The sequence below is a fragment of the Canis aureus genome, chromosome 11 (genome assembly GCF_053574225.1).
Source record: "Canis aureus isolate CA01 chromosome 11, VMU_Caureus_v.1.0, whole genome shotgun sequence".
In the NCBI taxonomy this organism is placed as follows: Eukaryota; Metazoa; Chordata; class Mammalia; order Carnivora; family Canidae; genus Canis; species Canis aureus.
Genome location: NC_135621.1, coordinates 58,642,939 through 58,661,720, shown reverse-complemented (window position 1 = coordinate 58,661,720; position 18,782 = coordinate 58,642,939). Strand labels below are relative to the sequence as shown.

Here is an 18,782-nt window from a genome sequence, read left to right as displayed (position 1 = left end):
AGAAGAGGAGTAAAGAGTGGGTTTAAATTTAGATGAACATCAACTTAATATAGACTGCTCTATGCATAAGATTTTATATAAAACCTAATGGTAACCACAAATCAAAAACCAGTAATAGATATACAAAAAATAAAGAGAAAGGACTCTAAGTATATCATTAAAGAAAACCAACGAACTGTAAAAGAGAGCAAAAGAAAGGAACAGAGAAGAATTACAAAAACCACCATAAAACAAGTAACAAAATGGCAATAATTACATACTTATCAATAATAACTTTGAATGTAGATGAACTAAACACTAAAATCAAAAGGCATAAGATGACAGAATGGGTAAAAAAAAGCAAGAAACTTCTTTATACCTATAAGAGACTTGTTCCAAGCCTAAAGACACATACAGACTAAAAGTGAAGGGATAGAAAACCATTTATCATGCAAATAGAAATGAAGAGAAACCAGGGTAGCAAAGCTTATATTGGACAAAATAGACTTTAAAACAAAGGCTGTAACAAGAGAAGAAGGAGGACACTAGATAGTTATTAAGGAAACAATCCAATGAGAAGACATAACAACTGTAAATATTTCTGCACCCAACATGACATCACCTAAATACATAAAACAGCTAATAATAAACATCAAGGAAGCATCAATAGTTTACAATAACAGTATCAGACTTTAATGTCCCACTTACATCAATGATAGATCAAACAGAAAGTCAATAAGGAATCAGTGGCTTTTGAAAGACACATTGGACCAGATGGATCTAACAGATAATACTCAGAACATTCCATCCTAAGACAGCAGAACACATTCTTTTCAAATGCACATGGAACATCCTCTAGAATAGATCAACATTAGTCCACAAAACAAGTCTTAACAAACACAAAAAGATTGAAATCACACCATGCATCTTTTCTGACCACAACTCTATGAAACGAGAAATCAACCATAAGAAAAATATCTAGAAAGAACATAAATACATGGGGGTTAAATAACATGCTACTAAACAATTAACAAGTCAACCAAAACACCAACAGGAAATCAAAATCAAAACTTACATGGAGATGAATAAAAATGAAAACACAAATGATCCAAAACCTTTGGGATGCAGCAAAAGCTGTTCTAAGAGGGAAGTGTATAGCAATATAGAACTACCTCAAAAAAAAAAAAAAAAAACTCAAATACACAACTTAATCTTACATCTAAAGGACCTAGAAAAAGAACAATGAACCTTAAAACCAATAGAAGGAATAATATAGACTAAAGCAGAAATAAATGAAATAAAACAAAAAATAATAATAATAAAACAAATCAGTGAAACCAGGAGCTGGTTCCTTGACTAAAGCAACAAAATTGAAAGTTTTTATCAGGTCTTCCCTCCTGCCCCTCACCACCACAACCACAAAAAAGAGAGAGGATTCAAAATCAGAAATGAAAGAAGAGGGACACCTGGGTGGCTCAGTGGTTGAGGGTCTGCCTTTGGCTCAGGTCATGATCCCAGGGTCCTGAGATTGAGTCCTGTATCAGGCTCCCCACAGGGAGTCTGCTTTTCCCTCTGCCTGTGTCTCTGCCTCTCCCTGTGTCTTGAATAAATAAATAAAATCTTAAAAAAAGGAAGTGAAATAACAAATGACACCACAGAAATATAAAAAAAAAAAACCCTGGAAGAATATTATGATAAATTACATGCCAAAATAATTAGACAAATTGGACAACCTAGAAGAAATGGACAAATTCCTAGAAACATATAATGTCCCTAAACTGAATCATAAAGAAATAGAAAATTTGGGCAGATCTACTATGAGAAAGGAAATTGAATCAGTAATCAAAAAATTTCCATCAAAGGAAAGTCCAGGACCAGATGACTTCACATGCTAATCTACCAAACATATAAAGAATTAATACCTATTCTTCTCAAACTATTCAACCAAGTTTTTTTAAAAAATCATTCTATGAAGCCAGCATTACCTTAATACCAGAACCAGTAGCAACAACGAGACAAGAAAAAGAAATAAAAGGCATCCAAATTGGTAAGGAAGAAATAAACTTTCACTATTTGCAGATGACATGCTATAGAGAGAAAAACCCTAAAAATTCCACTGAAAGACTACTAAAGCTGATAAATGAATTCAGTAAGGCCACAAAGTACAAAATCAATATACAGAAACCCATTTCATTTCTGTACACTATTAATGAAGCAGCAGAAAGTGAAATTAAGAAAACAATCCTATTTACGATTGCACTAAAAGTAATAAAATATCTAGGAATACACTTAAGCAAGGAGGTGAATTAACTGTACTTTGAAACTATGAAACAAGAAAGAAATTAAAGATAATATAAACAAGTGGAAAAACATTCCACGCTCATTAATCAGAAGAATAGTTAAAATGTCCACACTACCCAAAGCAGCCTACAGATTTAATGTAATCCCTATAAAAAATACCAATAGCATGTTTCACAGAACTAGGACAAAAAATACTAAAATCTGTATGGAACCACTAAAGATCCTGAACAGCCAAGGCAATCTTGAAAAAGAACAAAATAGGTATTCTAATCCTAGATTTCAAGATACACTACAAAGCTGTAGTAATCAAAACAGTAACAGTAATGGCACAAAAATAGACACATGGATAAAAAGAAGAGAGAACCCAGAAATAAACCCATGATTATATGATCAATTTATTTGACAATGGAGGCAAGAATATGCAATGGGAAAGAGTCTCTTCAATAAATGCTGTTGGGAAAACTGGACAGCTACATGCAAAAGAATGAAACTGGACCACTTCCTTATATTGTACACAAAAATAAACTCAAAATGGATTAAGGACCTAAATGTGAGATCTAAAAGGCTAAAAATCCTAGAAGAGAACACAGGCAGTATTTTTCTGACATTGGCCATAGCAACATTTTTCTAGATATGTCTTTTAAGGCAAAGGAAACAAAAACAAAAACTATTGGGATTTCATCAAAATAAAAAGCTTCTGCACAGCAAAGGAAACAACCAACAAAACTAAAAGACAATCTAGTGGGTGGGAGAAGACATTTGCAAATGACATATCTGATAAAGGGTTAGCCAACAAAATAAATTTTAAAAATGTATACAATTCAACGCCAAATAAACAAATAGTCCACTTAAAAATGTGCAGAAAACATCAATAGACATTTCTCTAAAGACAGAGATGGCCAACAGACACATGAAAAGATGCTCAAAATCACTCATCATCAGGGAAATACAAATCAAAACCACAATGAGGTATTACCTCATATCTGTCGTAGTCGTTAAAACAAAAACAAAAAACAAGTGTCGGGGATCCCTGGGTGGCGCAGCGGTTTGGCGCCTGCCTTTGGCCCAGGGCGCGATCCTGGAGACCCGGGATCGAATCCCACGTCAGGCTCCTGGTGCATGGAGCCTGCTTCTCCCTCTGCCTATGTCTCTGCCTCTCTCTCTCTCTCTCTCTATGTGACTATCATAAATAAATAAAATTAAAAAAAAATTAAAAAAAAAAAAAAAAAAAAAAAACAAGTGTCGGGGAGAATGTGGAAGAAAGGGAAACTTCATGTGCTGTTAGTGGGAATGCAAACTGGGGCAGCCACTGTGGAAAAGAGTATGGAGGTTCCTCAAAAAATTAAAAATTGAACTACCACATGCTCTAGTAATTCCACTACTGGGTATTTATACAAAGAAAACAAAAACACCAATTCAAAAAGATATATGAAAAAAAAAGCTATATGGACCCCTGTGTTTGTTGCATTATTTAGAATAGCTAAATTATGGAAGCAGCCCAAGTGTCCAATGATAGATGAATGGATAAAGAAGAAGTGATATGTATATAATGTGGAATATTACTCAGCCATAAAAAAGAATGAAGTCTTGCCATTTGCAACAACATGAATGGAGCTAGAGAGTAAAACGCTAAGTGAAATAAGTCAAAGACAAATGCAGTATGATTTCACTCGTGTGGAATTTAAGAAACAAAGAAAAAATAATATAAACCAAAACCAGACTTAACTGTAGAGAACTAAAAAACAAAAAACAAAAACAAAACAAAACAAAAAAACTGTAGAGAACTGATGGTTACCAGAGGGCAGGTGGGGGGGATGGGTGAAATACGTGAAGAAAATTAAGAGTACAATTACAACAAGCACTGAGTAATGCATAGAATTGTTGAATCACTATATTGTACCCATGAAACTAATGTAATGCTGTATGTTAACCATAATGGAATTACAATTTTAAAAATGGTTATAATGTTTATCACAATAAAAAAAAGTTTATTGTTCTCAAAAAAATTTTTTTGGAATTCCTAGTGTTTTGTCTTTCAGAACTGTAGATAAGAGATCCCGGACAAATTAGGTTGTTGGTTTATATTATCATGCATTGTTTGCAAAAAATTTGTTTGCAGATTCATCACTCAGCAAAAATCTATTGACACTCACAAAAGTGTAAAATTCATTGGTGTAAATGAAGTATTACTATTTCTTTGATTGAGGAATGATCCTCCTGGCTTATTTTTTTTAAGATTTTATTTTTATTTATCCATGAGAGACACAGAGCGAGAGAGAGAAAGAGAGAGAGAGAGGCAGACACAGGCAGAGGGAGAAGCAGGCTCCATGCAGGGAGCCTGACTCAGGACTCAATCCCGGGTCTCCAGGATCATGCCCTGGGCTGCAGGCGGCGCTAAGCTGCTGCGCCACCGGGGCTGCCCCCTCCTGGCTTATGAAGCCCATTTTGTTTAAGACTTGGGGAGGGGCCAGAAAGCCCCAAGCATCAGCTCCAGCTCTGCACATTTCCTAAGGATGTGAGCATGACCCACCTCCAAAGCTGTTTCACCTTCAATCCATAGTGGGGTTCATTGTTTTCACTAGAAATCAAAGGTCTAAATTAGCTCAAGCTCAACACTAAAAAGAAGTAAGACAACTGATTGATACTGTCTCTCTATATAATCAACTGCTTTTTTCCCGAGTTTAGTGTTTATCTTAATGTAAACACTGTTTCATTTCTCTTGATGTTTAGCAATTAATAGCAAATACATGTATATCTTAAGACTGTTTACACAAAACAACTTGGAAATGGCCATTTTGTAGATTTTCTGGAAGTCTACAAGAGTGGCAAGAGCAGTCCTCACAAGCAGCAGACTAAATATGTATGCTTTATAAATGGCCCAAATGCTAGTGAAGAGCAATTTCTAAATTTTCACTTTTATGTTTAAGAAACACGGAATATCGGTACTACTTATGGAAATTGGGACATGGCCATGATTAATTCTCTTGCTAAATTTGTTTAGAAAGCTGTTTGGCTGTTTGAGTAAAACGAGAAATCACTCTATTTCCACTGAAGCGAATTCAAGAGTCATTGTTACACAAAGAGTGAAAATGCTGAAGGAGGCTCATTTACATCAAGAAATTCTTACAAGTATAAAGCCACCTGTACAGGTCGATTCACGTTCAAATCAACAGCAAAAATGTTCTAACATTGCTGTGCTTGAATCTGCTCCTTTCCAGTGTATTTTGTTTCCATTTTTGAGGCCAAGAGGCCGAAGGTGGAGGAGAAAGCCAAGACTTCTCTTGGGGGGGATGAGATGAGACAAAGTACACCCAAATGTCCTCTGTCAGCTCTTCTTCCTCCTGTTTCATCCTTTCCCCACACCCTTTCCTTTCCACTCCTGTTCCTTCATGCTGTTCCCCACATTCTAAGCAAATGCTCAGAGGACCAATGGTAAGGTATTGGCTAGTGAAGAAGCCGGATTAGAAATGGTTTACATTTCAATTACTTTTAATCCTCTCCTAATACCCTACATATTTTGATCCCTATCCTTGTGCTGGGTCCCTACCTCATGCTGGCCCCTCTCCTACCATCATGGAAACCAGAGGCCTGGGCAGCCGGCCTCTGAGACCACCACAGACAGGGCTACTCTGAGAACCTCTCCCCGTTCTGAGCTATGCAAAGGTGCTTCTGGACACAACAGCCTCCTTCCTGCCTCAGGGTGAGGATGTACTATGGCTGGGCAGAGGGCACAAGCACATCTAGGCTTCCCTGCTTGGCCCTGTCCACACAAACTGGAGGAACTTCAGCTGGACTTGGGGTTGTTACCAACACTTCAACCAGGCTTTCATTCTTCTGATGCTATACATTTACCGTTTTCCCACTGAGAGCTAGAATAAACATCAACATTTCTTCGGAAGTTTGTTAGTACATAGCGGACTTCTGTTACTGTGTTGTCAAAAATGTGACAGGCAAGGGCACCGCTGATGGGGGTGGAGGGGAGGATACTACGTGGACAATTTTTTTTATTTCAATAGTTAGTGCCTTAGTGGGTAAAAATACATATATATAAACAAACAATGTATTAAAGCCATGATTTCACAGATATTACTGCTTATACTGAGAAGCAGCAAAAAAAAAAAAAAAGCGAGGTAAAATCAAAGTAAGATATTAAGAAAATAAGAATATCGGTAGTGAGGAGTAATTGTAAAAATCAAGAGGGTGGGAAGAATATGGCTGCCATTTGAGGAATGGCACAAATTTTCAAGGCTCCCTTGGGCTCAAACTGCAGAAAGGTCTTCAAGATCCTTTAAAAAGCACAGTCCGTTACTCCCACAGAAATAGAGACTCTTGTCTCACTGGTCATCCATCTGTAGGTACATGCCAATCTCCATCCTGATAAACTAAGCCCAGGCACTACAGGCGGCATCTGGGAGGTGCAGGCATGCTTCCTGTATTCCATGCACCACCTGTATCTGCTTTGACCTTGGCAAGGGCGTGTGTGCGTGTGTGTGTTGTCTGTTGAGACTGACACAAAATGCAGGGTGTCCCTGACCATCTTCCTCTGACTCTGCGGGACAGGAGTTGGCCATGTAAACAATATAAAGCCCTGGTTACCTGGATGCTCATTCTGCACTGGCTCCTGAACTCTCCTTTGAAAGCCCAAAGTTAGGGACTCACCATCAGATAGAAAAGTACAGCAGGGTAAATATGGTTTCTGTTCTGATACCCACTCTTAAATCTATACCCTAGTTATGTGATACAGTTTTTGGATGAGCTGGATAAAGTGATGCCAAAAAGGAATCATCACTTATGGTTGATGCTGCCCAATATCCAGCCAGTTTATGGCCAATAATCCCGCCCAGTAAGTTAACTCATCTGTTACCAAAGTATATGATTTGCTCTCAGTTTACCTTAAAACATACAGCAAGAAGTTTCATGATTCAAGGTCAAACATTTTTGGTTGCTTTAATAACTTGTTTTACCTAGATCTTCAGGATGCTTACTTGCTTCTATCTGCTTGAAATATCTTTCTGGATAAAGTTATACTGGTTCATCTCTGTAGCAAAGACCTTAAGAGCCTTGGCTGTCTCCTTGTTGATCACTGAGGTGGACACTACATTTTACAACTCGGAATGTTGACCCATGTGCCTGATGTTCCGAAATGCATCCAAACCAAGATTCTGAGCTTCCATAAGAAGACAACAATCCAATCTCCAGATTGGCTGACTTTTCATATTTAATAGATATTTAAGGAAGCTGGACTCTGGATATGTGTAGGAAGTATGATATTCCGCTCACTTCCCTAATGCTTAATTTTTAAGCAAGGTTTGGTTGACAACAACATTATTTAAGGAGGATGGCCTAAAGAATAGGTACTGTTCTTCTCTCAGTCTTCTGGAATCTACCTCAGCCTAGCACAGAGCTCTGAGCACCACCAGGCAATTTGGCCTTTGGAGGAACCTCTGTGGCTACATGGCCATCAGCTTGCATCAAGGGGCTTCAAGAAAAAGAATCTGATGAGTAATAGCTCTCTCCATGCATTTTGAGGACTTTTGATCTCATGTCAGAGTCCTCTCTAGGAAGATTTTCAGGTAATTTTTCTCCCATCTCAGCAGTGAGAGAAATTCACCTTCACCTGAGCAATGAGTAAGTTTTCATCTTATGGATGGCATGACTCATGGTACTGAGCACCCCTCTCTCAGAGCTGGCTGCAGGAGCCATGAGCAAGATCTGGGGCCTCTTCCATTATTTAGTGTACTAACACTGCCTGTGACTTATCTTTTCTGTTCATATTTCCACTTTAAACTCTCTCAAGCCCAAATTCTTTATCTGTAAAAATGAGACTATAAGCCTATCATGAGAATTTAAAAAGATGTATACAAACTCCTTGTATTCCCTAGTACACATACTCAGTATACTGTACTAATAGCTAATATTTGTTGAGTGCTGACTGTACCATGACTTACTCTAAGCACTCTGTAAGTGTATTTAAGCCTCATACGACTCTATGAGGTTGTTGCTAGTGACATTCCCATTTTATAGATGAGGAAACTGAGGCCCACAGGTTTTTTAAAAAAAATCGACTCAAATCTATACAGGTGAAATCTGGATTTGAACCCAGGTCCCCAACTCTGATCCCACTACCATGGGCTACTACTTTAAAGCTATTTTTTGGTCTTGTTTTTCCCATCAATTATTTACTTATTTTTGGAAGCTAGGTGCAGTCTCATTTGGGGTCACCAATTTATCCAGAATTTCTGTTTTATAACTCAAAGTCCCATTTCCCAAGATACCACTCAGTAGTTTTCCATTATCTCCTTGATCCTTGTAGCAGGAATATCACTAATACATGCAGATACCTTCATGCAAATGAGGATGACGGGGTATCCATTTATTTTTAATACACTTTCGATTTTCTTTCTATCTATTTATGTAAACTGCCTTAAGTCCTTTCTGGAATAAGATGGGGTACAGAGAAACCAATATAAATACAGAACTTCATATTGTGCTTATCTCTTAAAGTTATGGGTATTAATACATATATTACCTTTATATCCTTGTTCTGTCTCCCTGAGATCAATTTTGGTTATTGGTTTGAAATCAGTGTCCCATAATCGAATACACCCATCTCGTCCACCAGTGGCAAAGCCTTCTTCACAAGCATACATGCTAAAAATTCCAGCCTGTTGAGTAAGCCAGATAATACTGCAATGATTCTGAATAGCCATTATAGTTGGTATTGACAATTTTAAAAAAGAGCAAAAACAAAACAAAAAAGTTTTAAATCTCTTGTTCTCTATTGAAATCCTGACAATAGACCAGGTAACCATTTATAATATCCTTCATTTTGTCTACATTAAAAATTGATCATAATTACTACCAAAGCAAATTAGTTCAAATGCTCCTTTAAACCATTACTGAACTGATGGCAAATTGAAAAAAATTCACTAATTCCTTGGTTAAAGTAGATATAAAGATCAAACTGTTTATGTGACACCTGATCTTTATAAAGAAAAGGCAACAATGGAGGTGTTTCATATAAATTGCCATTCAAAATAATCAAACAAAGATATGCCAGCTAGGAACATAAACACTTTCACTGGTAAGCAGGTGCCCAAAATGCATCTCAGTGAGCTTAAGAAGGCATCGCCTGATCCTAACTGAAGACAAATTACATTTGTGTCAGTTTGTTAAGCATTATATAAAGATGATTTTTTTTCACATCTGAAATAGTTACATAACTTAAAGATGCTTTTCCACAGGAAAATATTTACCTGGTATATTGAAAATTGTTACAAGTATATACTGTTCACATAAGATCCAGTGTGAAGAGAAATTAGGTCATTAAGGCAGCTGCTTTTATGCATGAAGACAACTATGGACCTCTGGATTGTTTATAAAACTGTTTAATAATTAGTGAAGCCAAGAAAACTGGTTCAACATACAAGACAATGAAAGGTATTTTGCTAAGATGCACTTCAATTTTTCTTTATATTACAAGTAATAGGGGGCCAATGTGGAGGCAATAAGCTATAGGTCTGGGGAGTTTCTAAAAATTTTTTACCCAATCTTCATTTACTACAATAGGCTTCAGCTTTCACATCTCCCCATTCTTCTGCGCATTTCTATCTTATCATCTATAGATACAGCAATGTAACCATTATCCTATGTTTCAAAAGAAAGCAGAATGGTCAGAAATAAAGTTTGCTCTTGTTATTACAGAGCAGACCATCAAAAGAGAGAATTTTATCAACAGTTCCTGTTTGTGTCTTAAGAGCTTATAATTGGGATATGGAGGTGATGCTCACTCCTTCAGAGTGAGGACAATCTACCCCTACCAGCCAATGTAGAAACAACAGCTATCCACATTCTTGCTATTCAATGCACGGGCCACAGGCTAGCAGCAGTGGCATCATCCCAGACTGAGACAGAATCTGCATTTTAACAAGATCCCCAGGAGATTCATAGGTACCTTAAAGTTTGAGAAGTATTAATCTATAAGATGAAAAGGATGATGAAATAGTTCTATTCGTCTAGATGTTAGTGAATAATAACACTAAGCAACTCAATCAATAATTGAGGTGAAGGCTAAATTATTACATTTTTGAAATATTTCTTTTAGGTGAACAGAATTAATTTGGGAAAGCTTTTATGAATGTTTTGAGAGTGTTCAGCAGAGTCTGCTGATTCTAAAGTAACAGGAGAAGAAACACATATTTGTGATGTCAACTTATTTCATAAACGACCACCAAATTTCCACATGGATACACTCACACTATGTGCTCCTTGGATAGTGCGGACTAAATTGAGCCCTTTCCAGACGTAGATGTCTCCATTTAAAGCACCAGAATAGGTGATGTCTTCTTTGGCACATGCAAGGCAAAGGATGGTCTGAAGATCCCCTGTTTTGCCAAATATCCCTCTTTTTGCAGTCAGGGCATTTCCACAGAGCATCCAAAACTGGAAAGCAATAAGATGAACAGATCCAAAAATAATGTACTCATTCTGATGCATCACATTATTGGTATTTGCTTCTATTTCAGTGCATTCTATATCATTGGCTATAGCCAAACGAGGCACACATAACTTGTTCTACTGCAACCTACAGAATTGCAAAAACCTTTTAGCCAACTACTAGCAGCATAAGAAAAACTTTTAATGGCATTTTTTAAACTTTCAAAGTAACAAAATTCCCAAAATTTGCTAAGTGTTTAATGGTCATTAAACACAAAACATCAGTGTTCTCAGAGTTGGAATAAAATGGAAGAATCATCAGGCCTTTAATTTTTAGTCAAATTACAGAGGCAGTATAGGTTCACAGTGAAGAAATTTTGAAATTCAGAAAATATAAAAAGGAAAATGGAGGTATCTAGAATGTCCCGTTTAACATGTTGATGTATCTTCTAGACATTTTTGGGTGTATATATATATATGTATGTATTTGGAAATAATGTCTAACTAAAAATGTGATAAAAATCTTCACTGTAGAAATGTTACTCAAAAAGTTTTCTAAATATGAGTTATCTTTCTATATAACTGAATAACTGATTAAGCTTTTCAGTTTTCATTGCATAATTTATCATGTGGAAGACCATCAAGCATAAAGCTTGAGCTACTATAGAAAGCAACAGCAAAACTTCCATGGTTATACAGCAATTAAGTATTTTGCTTTGACATGGTTTTTTAAATTTATGAACTGATATAACTTTCCTGCCATGTATATAGCCCTTTAGTTTATAAAGACTCCTTACGTTTATTTGATATTCATAATACCCCTGAGCACAGGCTAATGCAACTATTCCTATCATCCCCATTTGGAAGTGAGGGAAAAGTGAAGCCGACATGGTCTGCTGAAGGTGAGGGCTTAATGGGTGTTCTACATGAAAAAAATTTAAATCTTGATCTTTGCCTTGAGAACTTTAAATCTAATGAAGATACAATTAAAGCAAGAGACAATTTCAAGGTAGTGTATTCAGATTACATACAAGTGGCAAGAAAATTCAAAAATAGAGAACTGTGTTGAATTCTTTGGAAAGAACAAGGCTAGGATTTGGATCAGTGGAAGAAGAAGTTGCACAGGAGATCAAAAGAATAGGATTAGGCAAATCCAGGTAACAAGAAAAGTGTGAGGAAAAATCACTGACAAGCCAAATATTCTGTGCTTGTGGGAGAGGAAAAATGGCTGCCTCTTAAAATATTGAGGGAAGCAGTTCTGGGATGGTTGTACCACCCAGGAGGTCTGGGACTCTGGCAGCAATGGAGGAGGTGGTCCTTAGGGAGGAGGAGAGGCAGGTGTGCCACTACAGGATTCTTCTCTAATTAAGGAGGAAAGTGTCAACTCTAGTGATTTGTTTCTTTGGGTATTTATTACCTTTATGGAAAGTACACATGGAAGGAACAAAAGATCTGGGGACAAGATAATTAAGTATACGCTTTCAGAAAACATCTCCTATTTAAGTATTACCCTTGAACCTGAACAAACTACCAGGTATAAACACTTACTAGAAGTAGAAACATGCCAAAAACCAAAGAAGGTAGACATTTACTTTTTTCACCATGTCTCCGCTATGGGAAGATTAAAAGGAGAGTAATAATTTTGTAATCATTATCCCTAAAGAAGAGTAGTTATTTTGTAGTTATTATTTAACTTAGAATGTGCACCTCTGATCTGAGTTACTGAAATTTTAACAATTTTAATTTAAATTTTAGGTAGTTAACATACAGTGCAATATTGGTTTCTGAAGTAACATTCAGTGACTCATCATTAACATACAACGCCGAGTTATGGAAATATTCCTAACGGACAACCACAAAACATAGACCATTATCCTCAGACACAAAGGTTGTTCTGATTAATCACCCAGTAGGATAGAACAGTGCCAACATGAAACATTCCAAATAATCAAATGACTCTCTAAAAAGGCATATATAGATGTAATGCCTGGATAAGCAACTTTTTGTAGAAACGGCAAATTTCTGAATTATTTCTTGAGAAGGATTTCCTATTTGAAAAACAGTGACAATTTAAGGTAGCAACACATCAGTAAATCCACATCAAATGAACAGACATTGTTTATCTTCCCCAATCTCCATCCCCAGATTGGAATGCTAAATTTGTTAGAACTGGCAAGTACCTTGGAGTTCATCTGGCTCTAGATAAACTCCAATGTCCCTTCTGCTACTGTTTTTAAGCATTCATTTCAGATAATTGAAATTTACCTATCTGCCAAACACTGAGAATTTGTAAAACCAGAAAGGTTTTCACCCTAGCTGCAAAAATTTCACGTAAAAAAATATTTTCTTGGAGTGCATCAAAGATTTTTGCATTCAACTTGTCACTGGAATCATTCATTTGCCATCAGGTAGGATTGGGGGGAAAGGTGGGGATCTTCAAATTGGTTCTAGAAAATACAGATAGTGAAAGTATTTGCTAAAGCCTGCTAAAACTTGTTGTGGGTTCTTTCTAAACAAAATTGATAAAGATGGCTAGATGGGCATTTGCAGACTATTGCATTTGAGCTAAAAAATATTCAGTTTTGCTTAGAAAAAAATGTCTGCTAAAAAATAACAAATTTAATGGGATAAACAGCTCTTACTGTTTTTTTTTTTTTTTTAAGATTTTATTTATTCATGAGAGACACAGAGAGAGAGAGAGAGAGAGAGAGGCAGAGACACAGGCAGAGAGAGAAGCAGTCTCCATGCAGGGAACCCAATGTGGGACTCGATCCTGGGTCTCCAGGATCACTCCCTGGGCTGAAGGGAGGCACTCAGCTACTGAGCCACCCAGGCGTTCCACTCTTGGTGTTTTTAAGTGAAGTTCCAGGGTTTTGTGTATCTCTGTTTTTAGAATTAACGGATTAAAAGAGTTAACCAAGAATGGAAATAAATAGAGAAGAAGCTGGAGAATAATTCATGAATTAAGCAGCTAATCTATTATTTTTAATAATCTGTTTTTGGGAGTAAAGTCAGGCCAAGATAGATCATTGAAGAAATAATTTCCAAGTGGGACGAGTTCTACACAGAGAGCTAGAGACTGAGTTTAAATCTTCTCTGCCATCATTTTTGTGATCCCAGGAGAAGAGGAAAAAATTAACATTATTGTGCCCTCATTGGCTCCATACATTGTTTAATGTAATTCTTTATAAATTCAGAAGGTAGTGATCCACAACCCTCTGGTTTTGTTTTGTTTTGTTTTGTTTTGTTTTGAGAGAAATTCAGCATCCAGGAGATTAAATAGCTTTCCCAGAGTCAAGTAGGAGATAACAATGAGGATTCAAAGTCAAATAACCTCCTATGTCTTGACTTTCTCACTGTAAGATATGTGGGTGGATGATGGCTCTGGGGTCAGAACCCCAGACTTCTAGAGAGCCACCAAAGCCTAATGGAAATGAGGCTTATGATCTTATGATCTCACAAACTGTTCAATTGTGGGTAAAAGAACAGTTCAGTGCCTTTGCCATTTGTTAGATTGCAGATACATACACCTTTGATTAATAAATGTTTGCAGATACATACACCGTTGATTAATAAAAACTGTAAAGGGAGTTATTTATCAGTTATTTTCTGGCTAAAATTTTTTGAAATACTGGTTTCCTAGGAAAGTTAGGAAAGAGGATCTTTAGTGATGAAAACGTTGATAATCTTTGAACATATGATGGGCTAAGGACCTTTCTGCTCCCTAGTCCCATGATTCTACGGGTGACCAATGCCTACCCATTATAACTCCTGACTAAAGGGCAACGCCTCCCCTCTTCTGGTTCTGCTGCCTTCCAAGCTCTCCCTACCAAACACTCATCTTCCCAACAAGGCTCAGATACAATACCATTCCCTTCTTGGAACACCTAAAATTCCTCTAACCAGTTGGGATCTCCCCTTTATCGCTAGAGCATTTTGGGTTTGCCTCTCTTTCAGAATGTTCTGTTTTAATGTTTTAATTGCTATACATCAAGCAAATTGAGAGTAGGGTCAAGTTTTTAGTCTTTCACATGGTAGAAATGCAATTAATGTTTATCAAATTTAATGAGTCTTTCAGGTGGCCCATATAAGCCAATGTAGGACCCTCCAACTGCTACTTAAGCAAAAAGTGCCTGTATTTGAGCAAACACATTCTCAGGTTTCTGCACAAGGATAACAAAATGTTAATGAAATCCTAAGGTATTGGTAGGACACTTGACACCTTTGAATAATAGAACCTATAGGCTTATCTTTTTGTCTTCTGTTTTTTCATTACTTTTTTCTTATTTTGGAAATACATGTTATTGTAAGATAATTTTTAAAATAAAGAAAAAAATTAATCATCAACTCACTACCCAGGGTTAACTGTGTAACATTTTGGGATCTCTTTTCAATTTATTTCCTACATGAAAATATACTTTACTTCTAAAGTAAAAAGAAAAATGATCAAAGCAACAAATTTACCCCAACCAGTAGACTGTAAATGAATCTTGCATATTTCCTAATAACATCAAATAATCATCTAAATCATAACTTGTAATGGTTGCACAGCATTTCTTCCTATGGATATACTATATTTTATTTAACCACCTGAGGTCAGGTGGCTTCATGTCTTCTTTTGTCTAGTTTTATTTGCTATTGGTAAGTTATTCAACAATGAACCCATCCTAGGTTCATACTCCAAACAATTTCCTTGAGATAAATTCCAAGATATGCAATTATTGGCTGTGCTCTCTTTGGCACCACACATACTAACACTGAAAAGAAATTACTGGCTCAAAGGATATTAACATTTCTAAAGCTATTGATAGATATTACCAAATTTCTGAAATGAAAGACCAGGAACACTCATTTCTGGTACTCATTTACCTGTCCACCAGCAAGGTTTTAGAGTGTCCATTCACTAAATTTTGGCAAAAGTACATTTTAATGGATTAAAAATAAAAACATTGTTATTTTAAAATTTCTACTCCTGGTTTATGAGATTTAGACTTTCATATATCTATTAGATGACAATGTTTCTATTTTTGTCAATTACACATGTCCTTTGTCCATTTTACAGGTTTGTCAGAGGTCTTGACATTTCAAGGACAAACCAAAATTCTATCTAACATGCTTGTGGCTTACACTTTGCTTGTTTTTTGGTTTGCCTCCTTTGTTTCTTCGGGGTGAGGGTCAGGTAGACAGAATGTTTTAATGTTTATATAATTGAATCTATAATAGTTATTCTTTATGGTTTCTTACTTTGCTTTTACACTCAGAAAGGCCTTTCACACACTTAGGAGCAGTTAAACATTTACTTAGATATTCTTCTTGTTATTTTATAGTTTTTTAAACATTTAACTCTTTGATTCATAAAGACTTTATTCTAGTGTAGGGTATGAAATAATAATATACAACTTTTTCCCCAAAATAGATAACAAACTGTCCTAGGGCCCTCTGGTGTAGATACTATTCTTATATTCTAAATTTTTATATCTTTTAAAGTCTGTTTCTCAGCCTTGTTTTGTTATTTATCCTTATCCCAATCTGATATATTTTAATTATTTTAATTTCATAATATGTTTTAGTAAATAGTAATATAGTTTCCTCTTCACTATCCTTTTTTTTTTTAATCCAAGTTCTTGGTTATTCTCATTTTTTTATCTTTCCAGACTAACTTAGAATAAATGAAAAAGAATTGTCATGGGTAGCCCAGGTGGCTCAGCGGTTTAGCGCCACCTTCCGCCCAGGGCCTGATCCTGGGGACCCGGGATTGAGTCCCATGTCGGGCTCCCTGTATGAAGCCTGCTTTTCCCTCTGCCTGTGTCTCTGCCTCTCTCTCTCTCTCTCTCTCTCTCATGAATAAATAAAATCTTTAAAAAGAAAAGTCATATGACAATAACAAAACTTCTGGAGATGTTATTTGACCTTGTACTGAATATAATTGAAATGATATTCCTTGTAATTTTTAGACATCATGTCCAGAACCAAGGTTATCTCTCCACTTGCTCATGTCTCCCTTTATATTCCTCTGTAAAGGTTTGTAATATTCTTTAACTAAGTCTTGCATACCTCATTATATTTATTTCTGAGCATCTCATCATCTATTCTTTTCTAACCATGAAGTAGGAACAGTGGGGAGGATCATAGAAAGCTAGACTCGAAGAAGAACAAAAGAACTGGGAAACAGGAGGATTTGGTTGGGGGAATAATATAGATACCCACTCCATTTATACAAAAACTCAGTATTTTTTTACACCTGCAGAGATCTCCACTTGCTGGAGTCAAGCAAGTAATCCTTACACTCTTTCAGTTATGAACTTTAACCTCAATTAGCTACAAACCTGTAGAGAGAAGATCCTGGGGTATATCCCAGGGCCCAGCAGAAATTTTTGCTATATTGGAGCAAAGAAAGTTAATGATGTTGACTTTGCTACCTGTTTAACAAAATGGAATGAAGCAAATAGCCAAAGGTAGATCCTGGGCCACCTGTGATAATTCAGTCTGTGTAGTCTAGGGGAAGACAGAGGCATTTAAAAACCAATGACCTAGGTAGGTTTGTACTATGGATCCCTTTATTTCTATATCCAACCCAACATGGCACCTTCCTTCTAAAAGAATGTATCAACACGACCAAGTTTTGGTATGCAGTATGTGTAAAACATTCATCAAAATATAAGAGTTTAATTCACAGTATTAAAATCAGAACTGTTTTAAAACTTGCAATCCTAGAAGTACTATGAGTATTTAGTTTAGCATTTATTTAACAAAGTTTTCTTTTCAGCTGCCTGCTGGGACTCCACTTGATGGTCCTTTCATAGTAGTTCTGAAAGAGCCCCATCAGCTGATGTCAGCTTGCTTCAAGATTAAAGAAACAGGTAAAACAGCTCCAAATTTAAGATACACAAATAAAACTGAGCCACTTCTCAACATCAAATTATGTACATAAGCACGTTAAATTCTTCTCATTCAAGGTATCAAAAAAATGTTTTTTAAAAAACTACTTTACCTTTATATGTTTTACTCCACAGCTAACCACTCTGTTTGGCTGATATGGATCCCAGGAAATATCAAAAATCTGTTTAAAACAATTAAAAATTGCTATGTTGGTCATTTAGGCATTTTTGCCTTCTTTCAGGTATCAGTTCAACTGCCAAGACTCTATCCTAACACTTAGAACACAATGTTACCTACGTAGACTGAACAATGGGGGCATTTGGCTTGGCAATGGATCAGGAGTTGCTAACACACGTTTTGTTGCATCATATCTACTTACCTTAGGCCTGAATAAAGAAATAATAATTAACCACCATCATTGAAACAAGCTGGTGTCATATTTTAACTTGGTCCACCCAGGGTAAACAAATTGTAATGATTTAGAATAATTTTTTATCAAATTTTCTATACCTCTCCATAATGATAACAAAATGCCTTTGAGATAGCTTTGCAATAAAAATAAAAAGAATTATGAAGTGTTTAAGCAGGAAAATGTTTAATAGTCAACTGCAATTCAATGTGGCTGATACTTTCTCATAATCATAGAAGTTAACATTCATAAACATAAGGCAGAGGCATTTATTTGGCACCTAACTTAGCCCACCTGAAATAGTCCTTTAGCGTAGCATTTTAATCTGACTCAAAATACTATTATATTTTCAGTTTTCCAAGGAACTGAAAACATATCCACTAAAACTATTTATCATTCTTTAAGAAAAGCTACCAGACAGTTTGCAGGCAGTTTTCCATTTTGGGAACGAGGAAGAGAAGAACCGGTCAACCTTGAGGGTCAGATCATCTGTGGCAATTGTTCAAAGTGCATATTTTACCAGCCCAGCTGAAAGATTTTGATTTAGTGGGTATGAAATTGGGTCCAAGCAGCTGCATTCTTAAACAGACCCCAAGAGATTCTTATGCAGTCAGTCCATGGACCACATTCTGTGAAGCTCTAATAGAGAGAAGGAATAATTGTCAGGGCTGGAGTCTAAATCAGAGAAAGAGCTTAGGCTGCTAATTTCTCATCACATAGGAAGGAGAAATATGGACCAATCATCAGAGAGAAAAGGAGGACCTATAACCTTCAGTTA

General features: G+C 36.3%; 1 protein-coding gene across 8 annotated transcripts in view; it reads right to left on the bottom strand.

The window, feature by feature from the left end:
- Positions 1-18,782, bottom strand: part of EML6 (EMAP like 6) — a 270,622-nt gene that overhangs the window by 135,618 nt on the left and 116,222 nt on the right. For all 8 annotated transcript variants that reach the window (XR_013389568.1, XR_013389567.1, XR_013389566.1 and 5 more), the window contains exons 5-7: positions 17,708-17,776; positions 10,537-10,722; positions 8,810-8,945 (exon numbers count right to left, since the gene is read on the bottom strand). Coding sequence is in view for 5 of the 8 variants with exons in the window: in XM_077915410.1 (XP_077771536.1) it covers positions 8,810-8,945; positions 10,537-10,722; positions 17,708-17,776 (391 nt within the window). In the remaining 3 variants the exon portion in view is untranslated. The remainder of the gene's footprint in view (positions 1-8,809; positions 8,946-10,536; positions 10,723-17,707; positions 17,777-18,782) is intronic.